This window comes from Peromyscus maniculatus, chromosome 21 (genome assembly GCF_049852395.1).
Source record: "Peromyscus maniculatus bairdii isolate BWxNUB_F1_BW_parent chromosome 21, HU_Pman_BW_mat_3.1, whole genome shotgun sequence".
Taxonomy (NCBI): Eukaryota; Metazoa; Chordata; class Mammalia; order Rodentia; family Cricetidae; genus Peromyscus; species Peromyscus maniculatus.
In genome coordinates, this window is record NC_134872.1 from 2997305 (window position 1) to 3018139 (window position 20835).

Consider the following 20835-nt stretch of genomic DNA (forward strand, 5'->3'; position numbering starts at 1 on the left):
AAATCGGAGCATGTCATGAGTCACTAAACCCCAGAGAGGCTGCCCAGGTGGAAGAAATGAGGGGCTGAGTGGGGTTCTGGAGTGGAGGAAGGGGGAAGCTGTGTGGAAGGACAGACCGCAAGCACAGCTCTGAGGACAGCTGAGCTGACACCCCCCCCATCCCAGGTGAGGGGGTCGGAAGCCCGGTGTGTCAACTGGGGAGGACAGAGCAGAGAGAAAGGAGAGGAGAGAGGGCCAGGAGAAGGGAAGAGCAAACAGAGGCCAGCTCTCACCGGTCACGCCCACGGTGGACACGGGGCCCACACGCCGACCCTCGTGGAGTCCATACAGGTTCATCTTGTATCTGCGCCCAGCCTCCAGGTCTCTCACGACGGCCTCCCTCTCCTGGCCCCCGACACGCACCACCTGGGGCCGCCCATCGCTGTCCTTGTACTGGACGGTGAAGGAGTCAAAGTCTCCCTGGGGGACGGTCCAGGAGAGGCTCAGGGAGTCTGGGGAGGATCCTGTCACGGTCAGCTCTCCCAGGAGCGGCTCCTCGGGGGGCTCTGGGGCCTCTGTGCTGGGCTCTGTGGGGCTGGGGGTCTCTTCCTCTGCAGCTGAGAAGGAGACAGAGAGGTGAGCGAGGTGGGGGGGTCCCCAGCAGGTGCCCTTGGCTTTTGAGGAGAAGCTATGGCTACCAGAGAGGTCCCAATGTCAGTTCAGAAATGCCCTCCCCCTCTTGGGTCTGGTGTCCAACATGCTCAAGCTTGTAGGGTGGCCTCATGCAAGCAGCACAGCAAAGTCTTCTGTGGAACCCCTGGTCCAGGGAGACCGCCAGCCATAGGAGGGATGCACAGGCTACAGTCTCAGCCATAGCCAGCCTGGACACTGACCAGTTCTGGACCACCAATCACTGTCCACACATCCATCCCAGCTCACCTAACCTGAAGGTCACCTCCCCATGGGTCCCATCCTGGGCTCTCACAGTCCACTCACCTGTCACCCCGACAACAGACACGGGGCCCACACGCTGGCCACTGTGGATGCCATACAGGTTCATCTTGTACTTGTGGTCTGGCTCCAGCCCAGAGATGGTGACCTGGTCCTCGTGCCCTGGCACCCGCACCAACTTGGGCTGCCCGTCCCCATTCCTGTACTGGATCAGGAAGTGGTCAAACTGTCCCTCGGGGATGGTCCAGGAGAGGCTCAGGGAGTCAGGGGTGGCATCTGTCACGGTCAGCTCCCCCAGGCGTGGCTTCTCTGGAGGAGGCTCAGGAGTTGTGGTGGGTACCACCTGTGTGGTCATAGCTTCCTCCTCTGGAGCTGGACACACACACACACACACACACACACACACACACACACACGAGTTAGGTTTTCTCTGTGCTCAGTTAGAATAAAGAAGCATTTATAAAAACAAAGTCCCCAGCCGCAATGGGTCCACCACATATCTTTTCTCTTCTCTCTACACTGCCATTCCTAGCACCCCACCCAGACATCTGCCGACACCCTGTGACGTCCCCCACCTCCTGCACTTGCCTCTTGTGAACGTGCTCCACGTGGCCACTGCCCTGGGCCTCCCTGCCCTGCCTTTCCTGGCTGTCTGCTTCCTCACTGGGCCCAGGTCTTTACCCCAGCAGGGTTTGGAAACTCCTCCCCGAGGCTGAGTCCCAGCCGCTCCTGAACTCCAGACTCTCGCTCTGTCCCTCTTGGCTGCCTCACACTCTCCCCATCCCACCTCTTCTGTCACAGGACCTTGGCTGGGCCCCCATCGCCTCACTTGGGGGGCTGACCCGGGCCTGACCTCCCCCTGCCTTCAGGCTCACTCCGCCTCTCCCTCCTAGCCGGCTGTGCCTCCTGAGGACATCCAACGACAGATGTCAGCGTACAGCATGGAACCCGTGCCCGGTCCAGTGTGGAATCCCGGGCTTCTGAGCTGCCCACCCCTCTCCATCCACCTCTCCAGGCCATCCCGCACCTCAGAGGACACCACACAAAATCTCCGTTCCTCATAGACTAGCGTATTTCCAGTCTTCTGTTCCACTCAGCTGACACTCTTCCCTCTAAGCTGTCACCAAGCCAATGTCTGGTTGACCTCCGGTCTCAGTGATCTTACGAGCAAGCTGGTTTAGATGACCCTCCGGGTCCTGTTCTGGCCCCGAGGCATCCCACGTTCTGGGCCCTTGGCAGTACTTGGACCTTCTGCCTGTCCCCCCAACTGTGAGACCCATGTTAACTCATCTTGTTTTCCAAATTTTACCCTGAGAGAGGTCAGCAGCCCTGACTCCTGTGGCCTGTCAAGCTCTGTCCTCTCAGAGCTGTCCCAGAACGGCTCTGTCTTACGTAATCACGCCAACACAGACAACGGCACAGAACAGGGACATCAGACAAGGCCGTCTGGTGCCGTGATGGCCAGTTTAGATTCCCGTTTCCACATAGGCACACTTGAACATTTGCCGTAAAACAACCGAACAGCCTTCATCCGGGCAATGAGGGACGTCCGCCTCTTCCAACAATTATGGCTTTGCGGTCCCTCTACACACCTTGCCCCAGATGGAACTCAGGGACCTCACCGGGTGGTGGAGGATCAGCTGGCAGCATCGTTCAGAGCTGAACTCCCCTTGCTAATGCCTCTGCACCCCAGCTAACTCACCAGCTTCTCCCTAACCCGAGTCACCCACGGCCCTGCACCCCCAGGTGTCACCCACAGTTCATGCCAGGCGAGTCTTGGGGAGCTCTGACTAGGAACAACTGACAGTCAGTCCCAGTTAGTCCCCAGGTCAGGGAACTGAGGCATGGGAATAAAAGTTTAAAACTGGAGACAGGAAGGAAGGAAGGAAGGAAGGAAGGAAGGAAGGAAGGAAGGAAGGAAGGAAGGAAGGAAGGAAGGAAGGAGGGAAGAGGGCTTGAAGAGGTTTGCATGTACGCAGACTAATTCTGTACTCCCACCCACTTCCCTGTTTCCACGAGCCAGAGAACTTCCCACGGATAGAGCCCCTCTGTGGAGAGCCAGGCTAGCACATCCCAAGAGGGTCTGACACCTCTGCTGTGGGGCTTTGCTGTTCTGGGGCCGACCCGTGAACCAGCAGCTTGTTTCCCAGGATCCTCTTAGAAACAGAAGAGTGGGCTGTGGCCACACTGCTGGGTCTGAGCCTGATTTGTGGAAATATCAGAGGCGCCAGGCAGCTTTGGTGCACACACAGGTGTTTCCATGACGATGGTTGGGAAAGGAGTGGTTTGGACCCGTTTCCCCACGTAGACACGACTAACACTCACCGGTCACGCCCACGGTGGACACGGGGCCCACACGCCGACCCTCGTGGAGTCCATACAGGTTCATCTTGTATCTGCGCCCAGCCTCCAGGTCTCTCACGACGGCCTCCCTCTCCTGGCCCCCGACACGCACCACCTGGGGCCGCCCATCGCTGTCCTTGTACTGGACGGTGAAGGAGTCAAAGTCTCCCTGGGGGACGGTCCAGGAGAGGCTCAGGGAGTCTGGGGAGGATCCTGTCACGGTCAGCTCTCCCAGGAGCGGCTCCTCGGGGGGCTCTGGGGCCTCTGTGCTGGGCTCTGTGGGGCTGGGGGTCTCTTCCTCTGCAGCTGAGAAGGAGACAGAGAGGTGAGCGGGGTGGGGGGGTCCCCAGCAGGTGTCCTTGGCTTTTGAGGAGAAGCTATGGCTACCAGAGAGGTCCCAATATCAGTTCAGAGACGCCCCCCCCCCCCGACTTGGGGCCTAGTGGTCCTGGTCATCTGACAGCTGGCCAACATGGCCAAGTTCCTGGGTCAGCTGGGGGGCCCTGGACAGCACAGTACAGCAAAGGTCTTGATGTCTCCACTCTGTATGGGGGAGACAGGCCAGCCCCAGGGAACAGCACAAAGGCCACAGCCTCGGCCACGGAAGGTCTGGGGTACTAACCAGTCCCAGGCCACTGGTCCCTACTCAGAGCTGACGGTCACTTCTAGTAGGTCCCATCCTGGGCTCCCTCAGTCCCCTCACCTGTCACCCCGACAACAGACACGGGGCCCACACGCTGGCCACTGTGGATGCCATACAGGTTCATCTTGTACTTGTGGTCTGGTTCCAGGCCGGGGATGGTGACCTGGTCCTCGTGCCCTGGTACCCGCACCACCTTGGGCTGCCCGTCCCCATTCTTGTACTGGATCACGAATTGGTCAAACTGTCCCTCGGGGACGGTCCAGGAGAGGCTCAGGGAGTCCGGAGTGGCATCTGTCACAGTCAGCTCGCCCAGGATGGGTTTCCTAGGGGTTGTGGTGGGCACCACCTGTGTTGTGGTCATAGCTTCCTCCTCTGGATCTGGACACACACAGGGACAGGTTATGTCTTCCCTGTTCTCAGTTCCCACGTAAAAGGGCATTTATAAAAATGAAGCCCCAAAGGGCAGAGTGGCGCTGGCCACAGAGACTACTACGTATCTTCTCTGTACCTTCTACACTGCCATTTCTAGGATCCTAGAATTCCCCTTCCTCTACCCACCAATAACCACAAGACTTTCCCCTTCCTCTACCACCTGCCACGTTTGAGCTGGCCCCACAAGGCCACTGCCCTGGGCCACGTTTGAGCAGACCCCACAAGGCCACTGCCCTAGGCCACGTTTGAGCAGACCCCACAAGGCCACTGCCCTGGGCCACGTTTGAGCAGACCCCACAAGGCCACTGCCCTGGGCCGCGTTTGAGCAGACCCCACAAGGCCACTGCCCTGGGCCACGTTTGAGCAGACCCCACAAGGCCACTGCCCTGGGCCGTGTTTGAGCAGACCCCACAAGGCCACTGCCCTGGGCCACGTTTGAGCAGACCCCACAAGGCCACTGCCCTGGGCCGCGTTTGAGCAGACCCCACAAGGCCACTGCCCTGGGCCACATTTGAGCCTGCCCCACAAGGCCACTGCCCTGGGCCACATTTGAGCCTGCCCCACAAGGCCACTGCCCTGGGCCACATTTGAGCCTGCCCCACAAGGCCACTGCCCTGGGCCACGTTTGAGCAGACCCCACAAGACCACTGCCCTGGGCCATGTTTGAGCAGACCCCACAAGGCCACTGCCCTAGGCCACATTTGAACAGACCCCACAAGGCCACTGCCCTAGGCCACGTTTGAGCAGACCCCACAAGGCCACGGCCCTGGGCCACGTTTGAACAGACCCCACAAGACCACTGCCCTGGGCCACATTTGAGCAGACCCCACAAGACCACTGCCCTAGGCCACGTTTGAGCAGACCCACAGGACCACTGCCCTGGACCACGTTTGAGCAGACCCCACAAGGCCACTGCCCTGGGCCACATTTGAGCAGACCCCACAAGGCCACTGCCCTAGGCCATGTTTGAGCCTGCCCCACAAGGCCACGGCCCTGGGCCACATTTGAACAGACCCCACAAGGCCACTGCCCTAGGCCACGTTTGAGCAGACCCCACAAGACCACTGCCCTGGGCCACATTTGAGCAGACCCCACAAGACCACTGCCCTGGGCCACGTTTGAGCAGACCCCACAAGGCCACTGCCCTGGGCCACGTTTGAGCCTGCCCCACAAGGCCACTGCCCTGGGCCACGTTTGAGCAGACCCCACAAGACCACTGCCCTGGGCCATGTTTGAGCAGACCCCACAAGGCCACGGCCCTGGGCCACGTTTGAGCAGACCCCACAAGGCCACTGCCCTGGGCCACGTTTGAGCAGACCCCACAAGGCCACTGCCCTAGGCCACGTTTGAGCAGACCCCACAAGGCTCTGAGCCTCCCTGCGCTGTCTCTCTTTGACATTTCCTTCCCTGCTGGGTTCAGGACTTGGCTCCAAACAGGCTTGGAACACCACACCAGAAACCTGACCCGCCCCCTCCCAGATGCCATTATTCCAGATGAGTTCTTGGAGGTCTCCGGCTGGTGACAACTGACACTCAGCTCCACAGTGCCCAGATGAGGGTATGGGGCTCTTTGTGGAATGAATGAACTGATGCATGGGAATAAAAGTAAAAAACTGCATCCATCAGTCAATCATCAATCAATCAATCAATCAATCAGGTTTATAGGTGCACAGTGAAAACGCTAGCCTCTTTGCTGTTTCTTCATGGGCTGGATGCACCCCACAAGGACAGAGCCTCTGTGAAGCATCAGAGGCTCGCACATACTCAGCAACAAATTTCAAGGCTGATGCCTCTGCCGTGGGGCTTTACCAACAGCTTGGTTCTCAGGATCTGGTTAGGAACAGAATAACAGGCTCTGGGTACGCTGCTGGGTCTGAGTCTGATTCGTGGAAGTGGGTGTGTGTGGTTGTTTCCTCCGGTCTGAAACTTGCCCTCAAATCTCCCCCAGGAAGTTCCTGAAGCTTACAAGACCCCAGTGTGTTTACAGAAGCCTAACAACTGTAGGGTTACAGAAGCGTAACAACTGTAGAGAGGAGGACGTCTCCCGCAGGCCCAAGCTGAGCAGGAGTGCCAGCAAAGAGCTTTTTTGAGCTGTAGCCTGTGTGGGAATTAGGTTTGCAGCAGTGCAGCTTCCTCTGAGCCATCTGCACTCCTGTAGGGATCACCACATTCCTGCAAGTGACCCGGGGAACACGTTGGTTCAGTAGCCTGGACAGGCCAGATGAGACATGCCAGATGCCATCTCATCTGGCCTGAATAGATGATCTGGTCTCCTCGAGAAAGTCAGCCAACATGATTGGTGCTGGGACATGAACTAACAGAACCAAAAGTGAGTTAGGGAGATGTGGGTATGTGACCACTGTGACAGAGGCTGAGGCATGCACTGAGGATCTGCAGGGATGACCTGGATACGGCCACTTTTTTCATGTGCTGTGGGATGGTGAACCTTCTTGCTGCAATGATGTTTTCATGCCCCCTGCTATAGGAGATAGGGCATGCAACCCAAGCCAGGCCATCTGAGAGTGTCCAAGTGAGACTCCTGGGGTGTCCATTTTCCTAAATTTGATATGGTTGATGCATTCATGGTGAGCAAGTTATGGTGTCAGCTGCATGGTTTTTGCTGTAGGCAAAGATGCGAAACCAAAATTCAGTTGCCTCCTCTGACTCAACTTGCCCACAGAAGAGAGGAATTGCAATGCAGGAAAGTCATGCAGATGTTATCTGCTCATGGGCCTCCTCCGGTTTGGGGAAGCAGAGAAAAGAAGACGAGACAGGAGTGTTAGCTTGCTGTTCTTAGAGCTGGCAGGAAGCAAGGTAAAGAGAGTGCAGGTCAAGCACATGCTAAAGAGCCCATCCTAGGATCCAAAAATCTTGGAACCCTTGGGAGGAACTGGGTAATTAAGGGGGAGGGAAGGATAGAAGATGGCAGACTTTAGGTCTTACCATGAGGAGAGGAAGAGAAAATCCATGATTCAATATGCAGACAGGGCGTTAGTAATGACTGAGTATGGGGAAACTATGATGTTCAGGGCACGCTCAGCATCTGAACAGCTTGAATTGGGAAAGCTGAAAATAATGAAGGAGCCTCCGACAGCCTTGCTTGTGTGGCTGTGAAATAGAGGCAGATGGGATTAATCTGAGCGGAGATGGAGAAACTGAGTATCATAACAACCCATCCCTCCCTGAAACAAAGGCTGCATAACCCAAGGCAAAATGGGAAAAATTAATCCCTGATGAAATGGCTCATATGAGCCATCGGGGACACTTAGTCCCATAAATAAAAGGACTTAAAGACAGCGGAGGGGAGAAGGTGTTGCTGGGGGGGATTGGGAATGAGAGGCAGTGTAGATGCCCAGTTCATGAAGTCAGACAAAATCATATTCTCAGGAAAGCTAAGAAAGAGATCTGTAGCCAGATGTGACGGTGTGCGTCTTTAATCCTGGTGCTGGAGAAGCAGAGTCAGGTGGATCTCTGTGAGTTTGAGGCTAGTGTGTCTATATAGCAAGTTCTAGGACAGCCAGAGCCCCCGGCGCTTCAGTAGCTTGCTGGGACCAGGATGGGATGTGACCTTCATGAATCTCTGGGAACTCAGAATGGCTCTGAATGGCATGTAAACTGTTCTTATAAAATGCAGAAGCAATCAAGAGAGTGTGGGAGAAAGGCAAGGCAGACTGAAGGATCTGTCCCTGTCACTCAGAGGAAAACGTGACAAGATTAGTGTAGACAGTTCCCACAGGAAAATTAACAGAGTGCCAAATGCTGGGCTAGTGACCTTCTGATGACCTACAGCCCGAGCAGTGGTTCACAGAGGACAGAAATCATAGGACAGTGCAGAGCTAAAAGGTTGAACTTGGGGCTGGAGAGATGGCTCAGTGGTTAAGAGCACTTGACGCTCTTCCAGAGGTCCTGAGTTCAATTCCCAGCACCCACATGGTGGCTCACAACCATCTGTAGTGAGATTGGACCTTCTTCTGATGTGCATGAAAACAGAGCACTCATATACATAAAATACATGAATAAATAAAAAGTTAAACTTGACCTAGGGATGGACAATTACCACCTCTGGAGTATGCAGTGTACATTTCTCCCCTGCAAGAATGTATGGATCCATTCTAGTGATGGAAATTGTTTAAGTAGCCTGGCGCTCCTCCGGCAGCCATCATATCAGCAGATGTGGCTGATGAAAAGACGTGATGATGGGGGTGCCTGTCAGAACTGGAGACCCAGCTCCAATGGCGGGCACAGTAGGTTAGAGTCTGAGCTGGGTCCTTCAGGGCCATCAAGGGCAAAGAGATACACAGTGGTCTTAAAGCAACAACAGTATCCTGGGATGAGGAGGCTGGAAGGTTCATGGAAAACATCTATGTGCTATGGAAGGCCGGACAGGCTAATGTACATTCCATCTGTGCTCTGTATTCAATGCCCCTCTCTTGATAAATCAATTGATGAAAACGATGAGATCTTTTTGTACGGTACTGAGCTTTGGTAATGTTGCCCCTTTGCTCTGGATCCCAAGGCCAATTTGTTTTTACATGGTATGGCTAACCACGGATCTTCAGAGCCCGCCCCCAAGGCTGTCTTTTTGTCATGGGATGGGTCTGGGACCCTGCGTTGTTATTCTGTCCACCTCTATGAAAGCATTTGGTTACATAGATGACATCATGATAATCTCTGAATATTTTAAGTATCTATAAAATCATCTGAGGAACAGGAAGGACATGAATTAAAGAGCCTAAGGGAAGATGTCCTCCATGAGCGGGAAAGGGCACTGCCAGATACTTTAAGGTTGTTGAACAAAAATCCCGATGTGGGGAGTAGGCTACATTCCCATGAGTTGTTCAGGCTAAGGAGGCCTCCGAAGTCCCACAAACCATAGGCTATGGAAAACGCCGTGGGTTAGATGTTAAATCCCTGCTGCTGAAGACACCACACACTTGCTGCAGAGCGTGGGGAAATCAGATTGAGACTCAGCTGGAGGGCCCTTCTTGCTGGCTTGCATGTGTATTGCCTGTCACAGGCACCGCACAGGCTGCTGGGGGAAAATCACCAGCAACAGTCCTGCTTGTCCACGAACCCTGAACACTACAGAAGCATCAACGCAGGCAAGACGAGAGACCACTGGTACAATCGTGGTGTGACCGCTGTGGGTATGACAATGATTAGACTTCAAGTCCGCTCCGCAGGAGGGAACACACAGCTGGTACTGTAAAGCGGGACAGAGGCCTGTGTCTAGAGAAGAGGCAACCGCTATCGCTTTATTAAATGGCTATGATACACCCATCAGACTGCCTTCTAAGCATCTGTGTCTACATCCACGGATTACTGCTGCTAGCAACACTAACTAACCATGGAAGGAAAGTTATTCCTTGCAACTAGAGGAGTACTATAGGGACTCAGAATGGGTGAAACTACTGAAACTAAGTTACAGTTTCTGTATCATAATGGCTCAATACTCAGCAATAGATGAAAGAAAATAATGAAGCATTTCTATCCCCTACTCCCAAGGCTCAGGGAACACTACAGAAAAGTGAGAAAAATTTAAAAGCCAGAGGAAGGCACTCAGCATTGGGTAGCTCTTTCCTAATAACTGAAGCATTCTCTACTGGAGGAAAGCTGATTAGAACTTAGGCAGCAGCCAGGTGTGGTGGCGTGTGCCTTTAACCCCAGCACTTAGGAGGCAGAGACAGGCAGAGCTCTGTGATTTCCAGGTCAGCCTGGTCCACATATCGAGTTCCAAGACAGCCATGGCTATGTACAGAGGCACTGTTTCAAAAACAAAACAAAGCAAAACACCCAGGAAGTAAATGAATCTTAAAAGGCTCAGGAAGTACAGAAAACTCACAAGTCTCAGGAAGTAAAGAAAACTCACAAATCTCAGGGATCTCCTGAAACTTACAAAATTCACCAAGTCTGTCCCAACATTAGCTAAGCATTAGCAGTTACTTGTAGGGGAGCTGAAGAAAGCTCCAAGGATGGATCTTTCTGAGTCATTATCCATGTTGAGGTCAGTTTTTATGTAATACACCTGCATTAGAGTCATCCATGCAGTTATGCAAGTAACCCTTCACTCACACTCGTATAAGAGACCCTAATAGACGGTTGATTCGGTATGCCAGACCTCTTGTGTGGAATACCCTGTTTGTTGTCAGTGTCCTATCTAGACTACAGCTTTTTAAAAACATATTTATATATCCCCAGGAAAAGTGAAGTGCTCACAGAGCCTTGCTGCTGTGAGAACAAGTGTTACCACAAAGATGGTAGGAAAAGGGTCGTCCCACACAGACCCGCCTGACAGTCACTCACCGGTCACGCCCACGGTGGACACGGGGCCCACACGCCGACCCTCGTGGAGTCCATACAGGTTCATCTTGTATCTGCGCCCAGCCTCCAGGTCTCTCACGACGGCCTCCCTCTCCTGGCCCCCGACACGCACCACCTGGGGCCGCCCATCACTGTCCTTGTACTGGACGGTGAAGGAGTCAAAGTCTCCCTGGGGGACGGTCCAGGAGAGGCTCAGGGAGTCTGGGGAGGCTCCTGTCACGGTCAGCTCTCCCAGGAGCGGCTCCTCGGGGGGCTCTGGGGCCTCTGTGCTGGGCTCTGTGGGGCTGGGGGTCTCTTCCTCTGCAGCTGAGAAGGAGACACAGAGGTGAGTGGGGGGGGATCCCCAGCAGGTGCCCTCAAGTCAGGACAGAGTGGCCATAATTACCAGGGGGTTCTGAGGTCAGTTCAGAGACACCCCCCCTTGGGGCCTGGTGCCCTGATCAGTTGACAGCTGGCCAGCATACCTAAGCTCCTATGTCCCAGCTGAGGGGACCCTGACATCCACCAGCACAGCAAAGCCCTCTATGGCCCTGCTGCCCAGGGAGACCTGCCAGCTCCAGGGGAGGGCACATAGGCTGCCACAGTCTTAGTCACAGCAGGTCTGTGGTGCTGAGTAGTTCTTGGTCTTTGATTCCCCAATTACTAGTCACCAAAGAACAGCAGGTTCCACTTTCTGATGGTCCCACCTTGGACTCCACAGTCCACTCACCTGTCACCCCGACAACAGACACGGGGCCCACACGCTGGCCACTGTGGATGCCATACAGGTTCATCTTGTACTTGTGGTCTGGCTCCAGGCCGGGGATGGTGACCTGGTCCTCGTGCCCTGGCACCCGCACCACCTTGGGCTGCCCATCCCCGTTCTTATACTGGATCACGAATTGGTCAAACTGTCCCTCGGGGATGGTCCAGGAGAGGCTCAAGGAGTCTGGGGTGGCATCTGTCACAGTCAGCTCCCCCAGGCGTGGCTTCTCTGGAGGAGGCTCAGAGGTCATGATAGGCACCGCTTGTGTGGTCACGGTTTCCTCCTCTGCATCTGAACAAACCCACAGGGACAGGTTAGGTCTTTCCTGTCCTTAGTTCCCATGTAAAGGACCATTTATAAAAAACAAAGCCTTGGTCAGGCAGTGGTGATGCACAACTTTGATTCCAGCACTCGGGAGGCAGATGCAGGCGGATCTCTGTGAGTTTGAGGCTAGCCTGGTCTACAGAGTGAGATCCAGGACAGGCACCAAAGCTACACAGAGAAACCCTGTCACAAACAAACAAACAAACAAACAAACAAGCCCAACAGCAATAACAAAGCCTTGACAGGTGTGGCATCACAGGCCGTTAAACTCAGCACTAGGCAGAAGCAGGTGAGTTCCAGGCCAGTCAGGGCCACAAAGTGAGACCCTGTCTCAAAACATAATAATAATTAATAAAATAAAAGCCGGGTGGTGGTGGTGGTGGTGGCGGCGGCGGCGGCGGCGGCGGCGGCGGCGGCGGCGGCGGCGGCGGCGGCGGCGGCGGCGGCGGCGGCGCACGCCTTTAATCCCAGCACTCGGGAGGCAGAGGCAGGTGGATCTCTGTGAGTTTGAGGCCAGCCTGGTCTACAGAGCAAGATCCAGGACACAGAGAAAACCTGTCTTGAAAAACAAAAAAACAGACAAACTGTGTGTGTGTGTGTGTGTGTGTGTGTGTGTGTGTGTGTGTGTAAATTAATAAAATAAAAATAAACTTAAAACAAAATAAAAAAATACCAAAGCCCTTGAGATCGGAGTAACACGGGCCTCAGTGGCTCCACCGTACATTTCTGCTCTCTCCACGCTGCCGTCCTGGCACCCCACCTAGACTCTCCCTCCGTCTGCCCGCACCCACTTACGTCCCCCCTCCCTCAGCATCGGCCTCTTCATGGCTGCTACTCGGACCTCCCTGAGATGGCTGTCCTTGCCATCTCCCTCCTCGCTAGGCTCCTGTCTTTGTTCCCAATCTGTAGGTGGACCTACCCCAAGCCAGCCACCGCTAGACTCAGAGTGTCCCAGACTTTTGCTAGACCCTGCCTGGCTGCCTCGCTCACCAGCCCAGGACCCCTGGGTGGGCCACCATGTCCCACTACCCAGCCCTCCCTGCCTCTAGGCTGCCTCCCTCCCTCCCTCCCTCCCTCCCTCTCTCCCTCCCTCCCTCCCTCCCTCCCTCCCTCCCTCCCTCCTTGTCTGCTTAGCCTTGCAGCCCAGGCTCTGCGTGTGCCCATCTTTTGATCTGGTGCCTTCAGAACCCAGGCCTCCTGAGCTGCCCCCACCCTGTCTTAAGACCATCCCGTACTCTGAGGACATCTCACAGAATCCTCAGGTTCTTTCTGGACCATGCCTTTTCTAGCCTGCTGCTCTATGTGCCAGTTTGGACTCATTCTAAAGACTTCAGGTCTCGGTGGTTCCCTGGGAGCAGGCTGGCTTAGGTGTCCCTTGCCGGGTCCTGCCTTGTCCCCAGGCTTCTCTATCCCAAGCTCATGTTTGGTATGGCTACGAAGCCATCATTCAGGAACCTGTCAGTCTTCCAGGCTCAAGGTTCCCCAGTGGATGCAGCCTGCACCTGGATCTGGCACCTGTAACTTCCCTGATACACTGGAGGGGTGTACAGTTAAGGCTGCACCCCAGCACCCCACTCAACTGTTTCCATAGTGACAGAGCCTCTGTAAGGACTCATGCATGAGGCAGGAAGACTGCAGGGCTCCCATTCCCATGGAGCGCCATTGCCTTTGCTGTGAGGAACTGTTCTGTTTAAGCTGTGCCCTGGCCTCACCAGTCAGGACCACCCATCTCTCAGGTGACTGTGCATTAGGTGATCGGTCCCCAGGGTCCTGGGGTGGGAGGAGGTGAGGGTGACCTGGTGGAAGCTCCTCGTGTTGCTTAGGGTGTGCCCTTGAAGAGGACGGTGAGGCTGAGAGCTTCCTCCTTCTCCCTGATCTGCTGTGATGAGCTAGTCTATGACAGGTTCTGAAGGGACAGGGCCAATCCACCAGACACCGAGCCAAAGCGGAACTCTTATCAGCTGATTATATCAGCTTCTTATCACCAGAGTGAGGCTAACGCTGCATCTTGATATGAATGCAGGCTAGGAGACTCTGGGTGGACCTACTGTACCCCGATCTGCTCTGTGGGAAGTCCCTGATGGCTAAGAGCGGATGCTTCCAGGAAGCTGGCTACAAGAGGATGATTTCTGAATCCAGGTCGGATGCATCCATGATGGACACAGGCCAACTCAATGCCCCAAACAGAGCCCATACAGATACGTTCTGTACCTGTGGTCCGGGCTCCAGGTCCCCCACAGTATTTCTCCTGGCCCCCCACATGTACCACCAGGGCTACCCATCCCTACCAATAGTCAAAGTGTCAGTTCAGGAGCGGCTCAGGGAGTCTGCGGAGGATCCGTCATTACTGGATCCTCCGGGAGTGGCTCCTCTGGGTCCTGAGCCTCTGTGCGGGAATTCTTCCCAGGGTCCCCTGACCTGGGAGAAACATTGGGACCACACAGGTGTAAGGACACACAGCAGATAAACTTCCTCCACAGACGCTGGGGACTCATGTGGCCTCACCGTGGCCATCTGGTCACTGGAGACTGCTGACCTGTCTGAATGTCAGGCTGCCCCGTCACACACCTTCAGAAGGCAACGAGGCCATGTGTGTCGGGAGCCAAAATAGTGCTCACTTCCTTTGACCCAATAATCCCATTTCTGGGCGTTTATCCTAAGAAAATTATTAAGAGCAGGAAAAAGTTACCGCATGGAAGAATTCATAATGAGATTATTCATGACAGCAAAATGTGTCAGGACCCAAATGGCCCGTAACAGATGATTGGTTTTGTTACAGGGCTGTCACCAGAGAGCATCAAATAACCATTAAAACGGTGATTAATACAAACCGTGTAGTCACAAGGTAAGCGACTTCCATCCAGCTGGCACTCAGAAAAGGAAGAGCCAGCTCCACGGGAGCACTCCCTCCCCTGACTGCAGCTCCACGGGAGCACTCACTCCCCTTACTGCGGCTCCACGGGAGCACTCCCTCCCCTGACTGCAGCTCCACGGGAGCACTGCCTCCTCTGACTGCAGCTCCACGGGAGCACTCCCTCCTGACTGCAGCTCTACCGGAGCACTCCCTCCCCTGACTGCAGCTCCACCGGAGCACTCCCTCCCCTGACTGCAGCTCCATGGGAGCACTCCCTCCTCTGACTGCAGCTCCACGGGAGCACTCCCTCCTGACTGCAGCTCCACGGGAGCACTCCCCCCTGACTGCAGCTCCACGGGAGCACTCCCCCCTGACTGCAGCTCCACGGGAGCACTCCCCCCTGACTGCGGCTCCACGGGAGCACTCCCCCCTGACTGCGGCTCCACGGGAGCACTCCCTCCTGACTGCAGCTCCACGGGAGCACTCCCCCTGACTGCAGCTCCACGGGAGCACTCCCCCCACTGCAGCTCCACGGGAGCACTCCCCCCTGACTGCAGCTCCACGGGAGCACTCCCCCCTGACTGCAGCTTCACGGGAGCACTCCCTCCCCTGACTGTAGCTCCACGGGAGCACTCACTCCCCCCTGACTGCAGCTCCACCGGAGCACTCCCTCCCCTGACTGCAGCTCCACGGGAGCACTCCCTCCTCTGACTGCAGCTCCACGGGAGCACTCCCTCCCCTGATTGTAGCTCCACGGGAGCACTCCCTCCCCTGACTGTAGCTCCACGGGAGCACTCACTCCCCCCTGACTGCAGCTCCACGGGAGCACTCCCCCTGACTGCAGCTCCACGGGAGTACTCCCCCCTGACTGCGGCTCCACGGGAGCACTCCCCCCACTGCAGCTCCACGGGAGCACTCCCCCTGACTGCAGCTCCACGGGAGCACTCCCCCTGACTGCAGCTCCACAGGAGCACTCCCCCCTGACTGCAGCTCCACGGGAGCACTCACTCCTCTGACTGCGGCTCCATGGGAGCACTCACTCCTCTGACTGCAGTGCCACCGGAGCACTCACTCCTCTGACTGCGGCTCCACGGGAGCACTCACTCCTCTGACTGCGGCTCCACTGGAGCACTCCCTCCTCTGACTGCGGCTCCACGGGAGCACTCCCTCCTCTGACTGCAGCTCCACAGGAGCACTCCCTCCCTGACTGCAGTTCCATGGGAGCACTCACTCCCCTGATTGCGGCTCCACAGGAGCACTCCCGACTGTGGCTTTAAAGTACGCTGCACTGAGAAAGCAGAAGAGGGGCTCACTTACAGCTTTTGGTTTGGTTTTGCTGATGTGTGGGTGTTAGGCAGGGAACCCAGGGCTTCAACAGGACAGTCAAGAACTTACAGTTACTAATGGTGGTTATTGGGCCAAAGCCAGACCGAGCACTTTACTTTCTAGTTTTCAAGCTTTGTGCATGGCTGCCATGTTCCTCACACTCTACAAAAACACAGGCTTAAGAAGAAATGATTGACTAAGAACACTAATACGTGAGTGGGAGATGGGAATGGGCTATGACACAGGCGGAAATGGGGGGCAAGGACATGGGGGACCAGGGATACAGAGGGGCAGGGCCCGCGGGTCCCTCTCTGCACTCTCTACTTGCTGTGAGTTGAGAATTACCGTTATGGGGAATGGCAGAAGGTAAAGAGGCTGAGCATTAGCAGCTTAGCCCAGGCTGCAAACTCCCCAGTGGTTCCCCAGCCCCACAACCCTGCAGTCGGCTGGACGCTTGTACAGAAATAAGACCTGTCAGGTCAGGGAGACTGTGAGACAATGATCCCTCCATCTGGATGGTCACCAGGGCACAAGATGCCTCCTCTGTGGCTAAGTGGCTTGACGACCCCTCCCCCAACGCAGTGTCCCTGAGGAGGGGTCTGTCCACCTCTGGCTCACTCTTGAGAAGCCCTGGGAAGCCGTGAGACCAACATCCAGGGACCTGAGTGCACCTGTGACTTGCCTGTCCCCTTGCTGCTTAGGGACTGGCAAGTTTAATTTTCTCATAATTAGAAACAAGCCTCGTTGCCAGGGTGACAGGGAAGACAGATGGACTGCTAAGGAAGCGACGCTGCGTTTTTCTGTTTCTCTGTGATTATAAAAGGAATGCGTGGAGGGGGGAGGAATGCTTGCCATGTTGGAACATTCACACAATGCAGAACAGACTAAAACAGGAAAAAAAAGGCAATCCAGCAATGTGCAGAACACTGCATTCCGTCTCACAAAGCACACTGCCGTGGGCGCCGTGGGCTGCGCTTCATCCTGTCCCCCTGCCCTGCCGGTTATTGCCAACTGGCTGTGATTAGCACCCTGCAGGACTCTGGGCTCTGCTGCCCCCTTTTCTTTCCCTCATCCTGGTTTTTATTTTTTGAGGGAGGGAAGATTATTCGGACCCACACTTTGGGGGGTCTTGGTTCATTGTGGTGGGAAGGACGGTGCGCTGGGACAGAGCAGTCGCATCATGGTGGTCAGGAAGGAGAGAGGTGGAAATCAGGCCAAGAGATAGGTCCAAGACCACGCCCCCAATTAACCTCTTCCTCCACCAAAAATGCCCATCCCCACCTCTCACCACCACCCAGCAATGCCACACAGCACTACTCCATCAAGGGACTCGAATTGTTTGGTGTGTGTGTGTGTGTGTGTGTGTGTGCGCGCGCGCGAGTGTGTGTGTGTGTGTGTGTGTGTGTGTGTGTGTGTGTGTGTGTGTACGTGTGTGTGTGTGTGTGAGATCAAGCATGGCTGTCATTCCACAGGCATGAACCACCTACTTGGACATGGCCTCTCCCTGGCCACCGACTTGTGTAGGCTGGCTGGCCAGAGAGCCCTAGGGACCTTCCTGCCCTTACCTCGCCAGCCCTGAGATTACGAGCATGCGCCATCCTGCCCAACTCTTCTTATGTGAATCCTGGGGATCAGACTTGGGTCCTCTGCTTTCATAGCAAGGACTTAACTCAGCCTACCTCTGTGTGTCTTTATTGAGAAAGGAATGCTCTCTGTAGCCCAGGCTGGCCTCGAACTCACAGAGATCCGCGTGGCTCTGCTTCCTGAGTGCTGGGTTAAGGCGTGTGCCACCACCGCCGCCCGGCCAGTTCTGTATTTTTCAATGGAACATTACAAAATTGTTTATGGAGTAAAATTTTTTTCTTTACAATTTTTTTTTAAACTGGATGGTATTGACACATCCTTTTAATTCCAGCACTCAGGAGGCAGAGGCAGGTGGATCTCTGAGTTCGAGGCCAGCCTGGTCTACTGAGTAAGTTCTAGGACAGCCAGCGCTAAATACACAGAGAAACCCTGTTTTGAACCCCCCACAAAAAAAAGCAGAAATTGAAGAAGGGTATGGTGGCACACTCCTCTAATCCCAGCACCTAGGAGACAGAGGCCAACCTGGTCCATGACAGCCAGGGCTACACAGAGAAACCCCGTCTCCATAATTTTTTATTTTATTTTATTTTTTAAATATTAGAGTTTTAAATGACAGTCTATGTTGGAGAGGATTCAGAGTAAAGAGAACACTCCTCCACTGTTGGTGGGAGTGCAAACTTGTACAGCCACTGTGGAAATCAGTGTGGCGGTCTCTCAGAAAATTGGGAATCGATCTACCTCAAGACCCAGCCATACCACTCTTTGGCATATACCCAAGGAATACTCAATCATACCACAAAGAAACATGCTCACCTATGTTCATAGCAGCACTATTTGTAATAGCCAAAACCTGGAAACAACCTAGATGCCCATCAACAGAAGAATGGATGAAGAAAATGTGGTATATATACACAATGGAGTACTACTCAGCAGAGAAAAACAATGACAGCATGAAATTTGCAGGCAAATGGATGGAACTAGACAATATCATCCTGAGTGAGGTAACCCAAACTCATAGGGACAAACATGGTATGTACTCACTCATAAGCGAATACTAGATATAAAGCAAAGAACAATCAGACTGCAACCCACAGAACCAGGGAGGCTCCCTAGCAGGGGAGACCCTAGGATGACTGTGGCTTATAATAAGTTTTGGTTTTACTCAATCACTGGGCAAGCCTCAGTGAAACATTTCACTATTAGGATAAGAATTTGTACTGTATCAAGCTGATAATATAAACAAACAAACAAACAAATAAATATGTAGTGTTTTTAAAATGTAGTGTGTCTGTCTGTCTGTCTGTCTCTGTCTCTCTCTCAGTGTGTGTACATGTGTGCATATGAGGCCAGGGACATCAGATCCAGGAGTTGTGAGCTGCCTGATGTGGGCACTGGGAAAACCAACTGGGGTCATCTGCAAGAGCGTCCTTAACCTCTGAACCACGTCTGCAGATGCATGCTGACGTGTCGTCAGGGGATATATAGATGCTGCCTATGCCGTGCATCCACACCTAACTAGTATGCTGTTGAGTTGTTTATCTGTGTATAAGTGTGAAAGTGGATATAACAAAGACTCCTGCAACTAGGAAAAGAAAAACAGGAAAACACTAGAGGGTGGCATGCTGTGTGAGGGATGTTTCACCTGCTGGAGGAAGGTCACGACAGAGTGAGGAAGAGGTTGCTGGCGAACAAAGACCAAGGCTGCTCAGGAAGGATGTGGAAGGGGAACCAAATCTTAGCCTTGTGGGATTGGGAAGACAACAGAGAAGGTGACCACATACCCCCGAGGAGGGAGACACACCCCTAAAGCCCTGGTTCACACTCACCGGTCACGCCCACGGTGGACACGGGACCCACACGCCGACCCTCGTGGAGTCCATACAGGTTCATCTTGTATCTGCGCCCAGCCTCCAGGTCTCTCACCACGGCCTCCCTCTCCTGGCCCCCGACACGCACCACCTGAGGCCGCCCATCACTGTCCTTGTACTGGACGGTGAAGGAGTCAAAGTCTCCCTGGGGGACGGTCCAGGAGAGGCTCAGGGAGTCTGGGGAGGATCCTGTCACGGTCAGCTCTCCCAGGAGCGGCTCCTCGGGAGGTTCTGGGGCCTCTGTGCTGGGCTCTGTGGGGCTGGGGGTCTCTTCCTCTGCAGCTGAGAAGGAGACACAGAGGTGAGCGTCGGGGGGTGGTGTTCCCCAGCAGGTGCCTTCAGGTCTTGAGAAGGAGGCAGAAGTCATAGCTATTTGGTGATCTGAGATCAGTTGAAAAGCTTCCTGAGGACCAGTGGCCTTGGTCAGCTGATAGCTGGCCAATGTGCCCAAGCTCCTGGGTCAGCTGAGGGGATCTGGATGGCCACCAGCATGGCAGAGGTTTCTGTAACTCTACTGCCCAGGAGAGCAGGCCAGTTCGTGGGCCAAGGCCTTCACCGCGGCAGTTCCATGGTACTGGCCAACCCAGGGCCCTGGTCCCCACTCACATCACCAAGGAGCTGAGAATCACCTCCCCTTGAGTTCTCCCTGAGATCTGCACTGTCCACTCACCTGTCACCCCGACAACAGACACGGGGCCCACACGCTGGCCACTGTGGATGCCATACAGGTTCATCTTGTACTTGTGGTCTGGCTCCAGCCCGGGGATGGTGACCTGGTCCTCGTGCCCTGGCACCCGCACCACCTTGGGCTGCCCGTCCCCGTTCTTGTATTGGATCACGAATTGGTCAAACTGTCCCTCGGGGATGGTCCAGGAGAGGCTCAGGGAGTCCGGGGTGGCATCTGTCACAGTCAGCTCGCCCAGGCGGGGCTTCAGGGGAGGGGCATCAGTAGGCTCTTCTTTAGGGTCTGGAAAGAAGTTAAACAGAATCTTAGCTGTTTGGGGAACGAGTTCCCAAATTCCAGCTCCCTGGTGTGTGCGTCAGAAGGAGGCTGTGTCTAGGCTTGGTCACACTTTCTTCCAGTCTGTAACCACCAAAGCCTTTCAGTGGTCTCCCTGGGGCCCTCAGACAGGTCAGGCTACCGTGTGCATGTTGTATACCCACACTTCTTTTAAGTATTTGTGTGTGTGTGTGTGTGTGTGTGTGTGTGTGTGTGTGTGTGTATGTGTGTGTATGTGTGTGTTTTTAAAGACTGGGTTGTCTATAACCCAGGTTGGTCTTGAGTTGAATAGATACAGGAGAATGAACTTAGCTCCTGACCCTCCTGCCTCCGTCTCCTTCCAAGGTTTCAGGTATGTGTACATGTCTAGTCAGATTCAAGGCTTCTTTGGGGAGGTAAAAAAAAATGTCCTGAATTTAGACTGTGGCGGTTCCTGCGAGGTCAGTGTGCTGAGTGTGAGGTGGT

At 54.7% G+C, this 20835-nt stretch overlaps 1 protein-coding gene across 9 annotated transcripts in view; it reads right to left on the reverse strand.

Moving 5' to 3' along the window:
- Positions 1–20835, reverse strand: part of Tnxb (tenascin XB) — a 67188-nt gene that overhangs the window by 8507 nt on the left and 37846 nt on the right. For 6 of the 9 annotated variants that reach the window (XM_076558261.1, XM_076558257.1, XM_076558255.1 and 3 more), the window contains 8 exons: positions 20041–20337; positions 19329–19652; positions 11379–11705; positions 10652–10975; positions 3977–4294; positions 3256–3579; positions 976–1302; positions 273–596 (listed from right to left, as the gene is read on the reverse strand). The exons of 1 other annotated variant lie outside the window; for it this stretch is intronic. In XM_076558261.1, the coding sequence (XP_076414376.1) occupies positions 273–596; positions 976–1302; positions 3256–3579; positions 3977–4294; positions 10652–10975; positions 11379–11705; positions 19329–19652; positions 20041–20337 (2565 nt within the window). The remainder of the gene's footprint in view (positions 1–272; positions 597–975; positions 1303–3255; positions 3580–3976; positions 4295–10651; positions 10976–11378; positions 11706–19328; positions 19653–20040; positions 20338–20835) is intronic. 2 more of the 9 variants (XM_076558260.1, XM_076558256.1) reach the window with 1 other exon arrangement.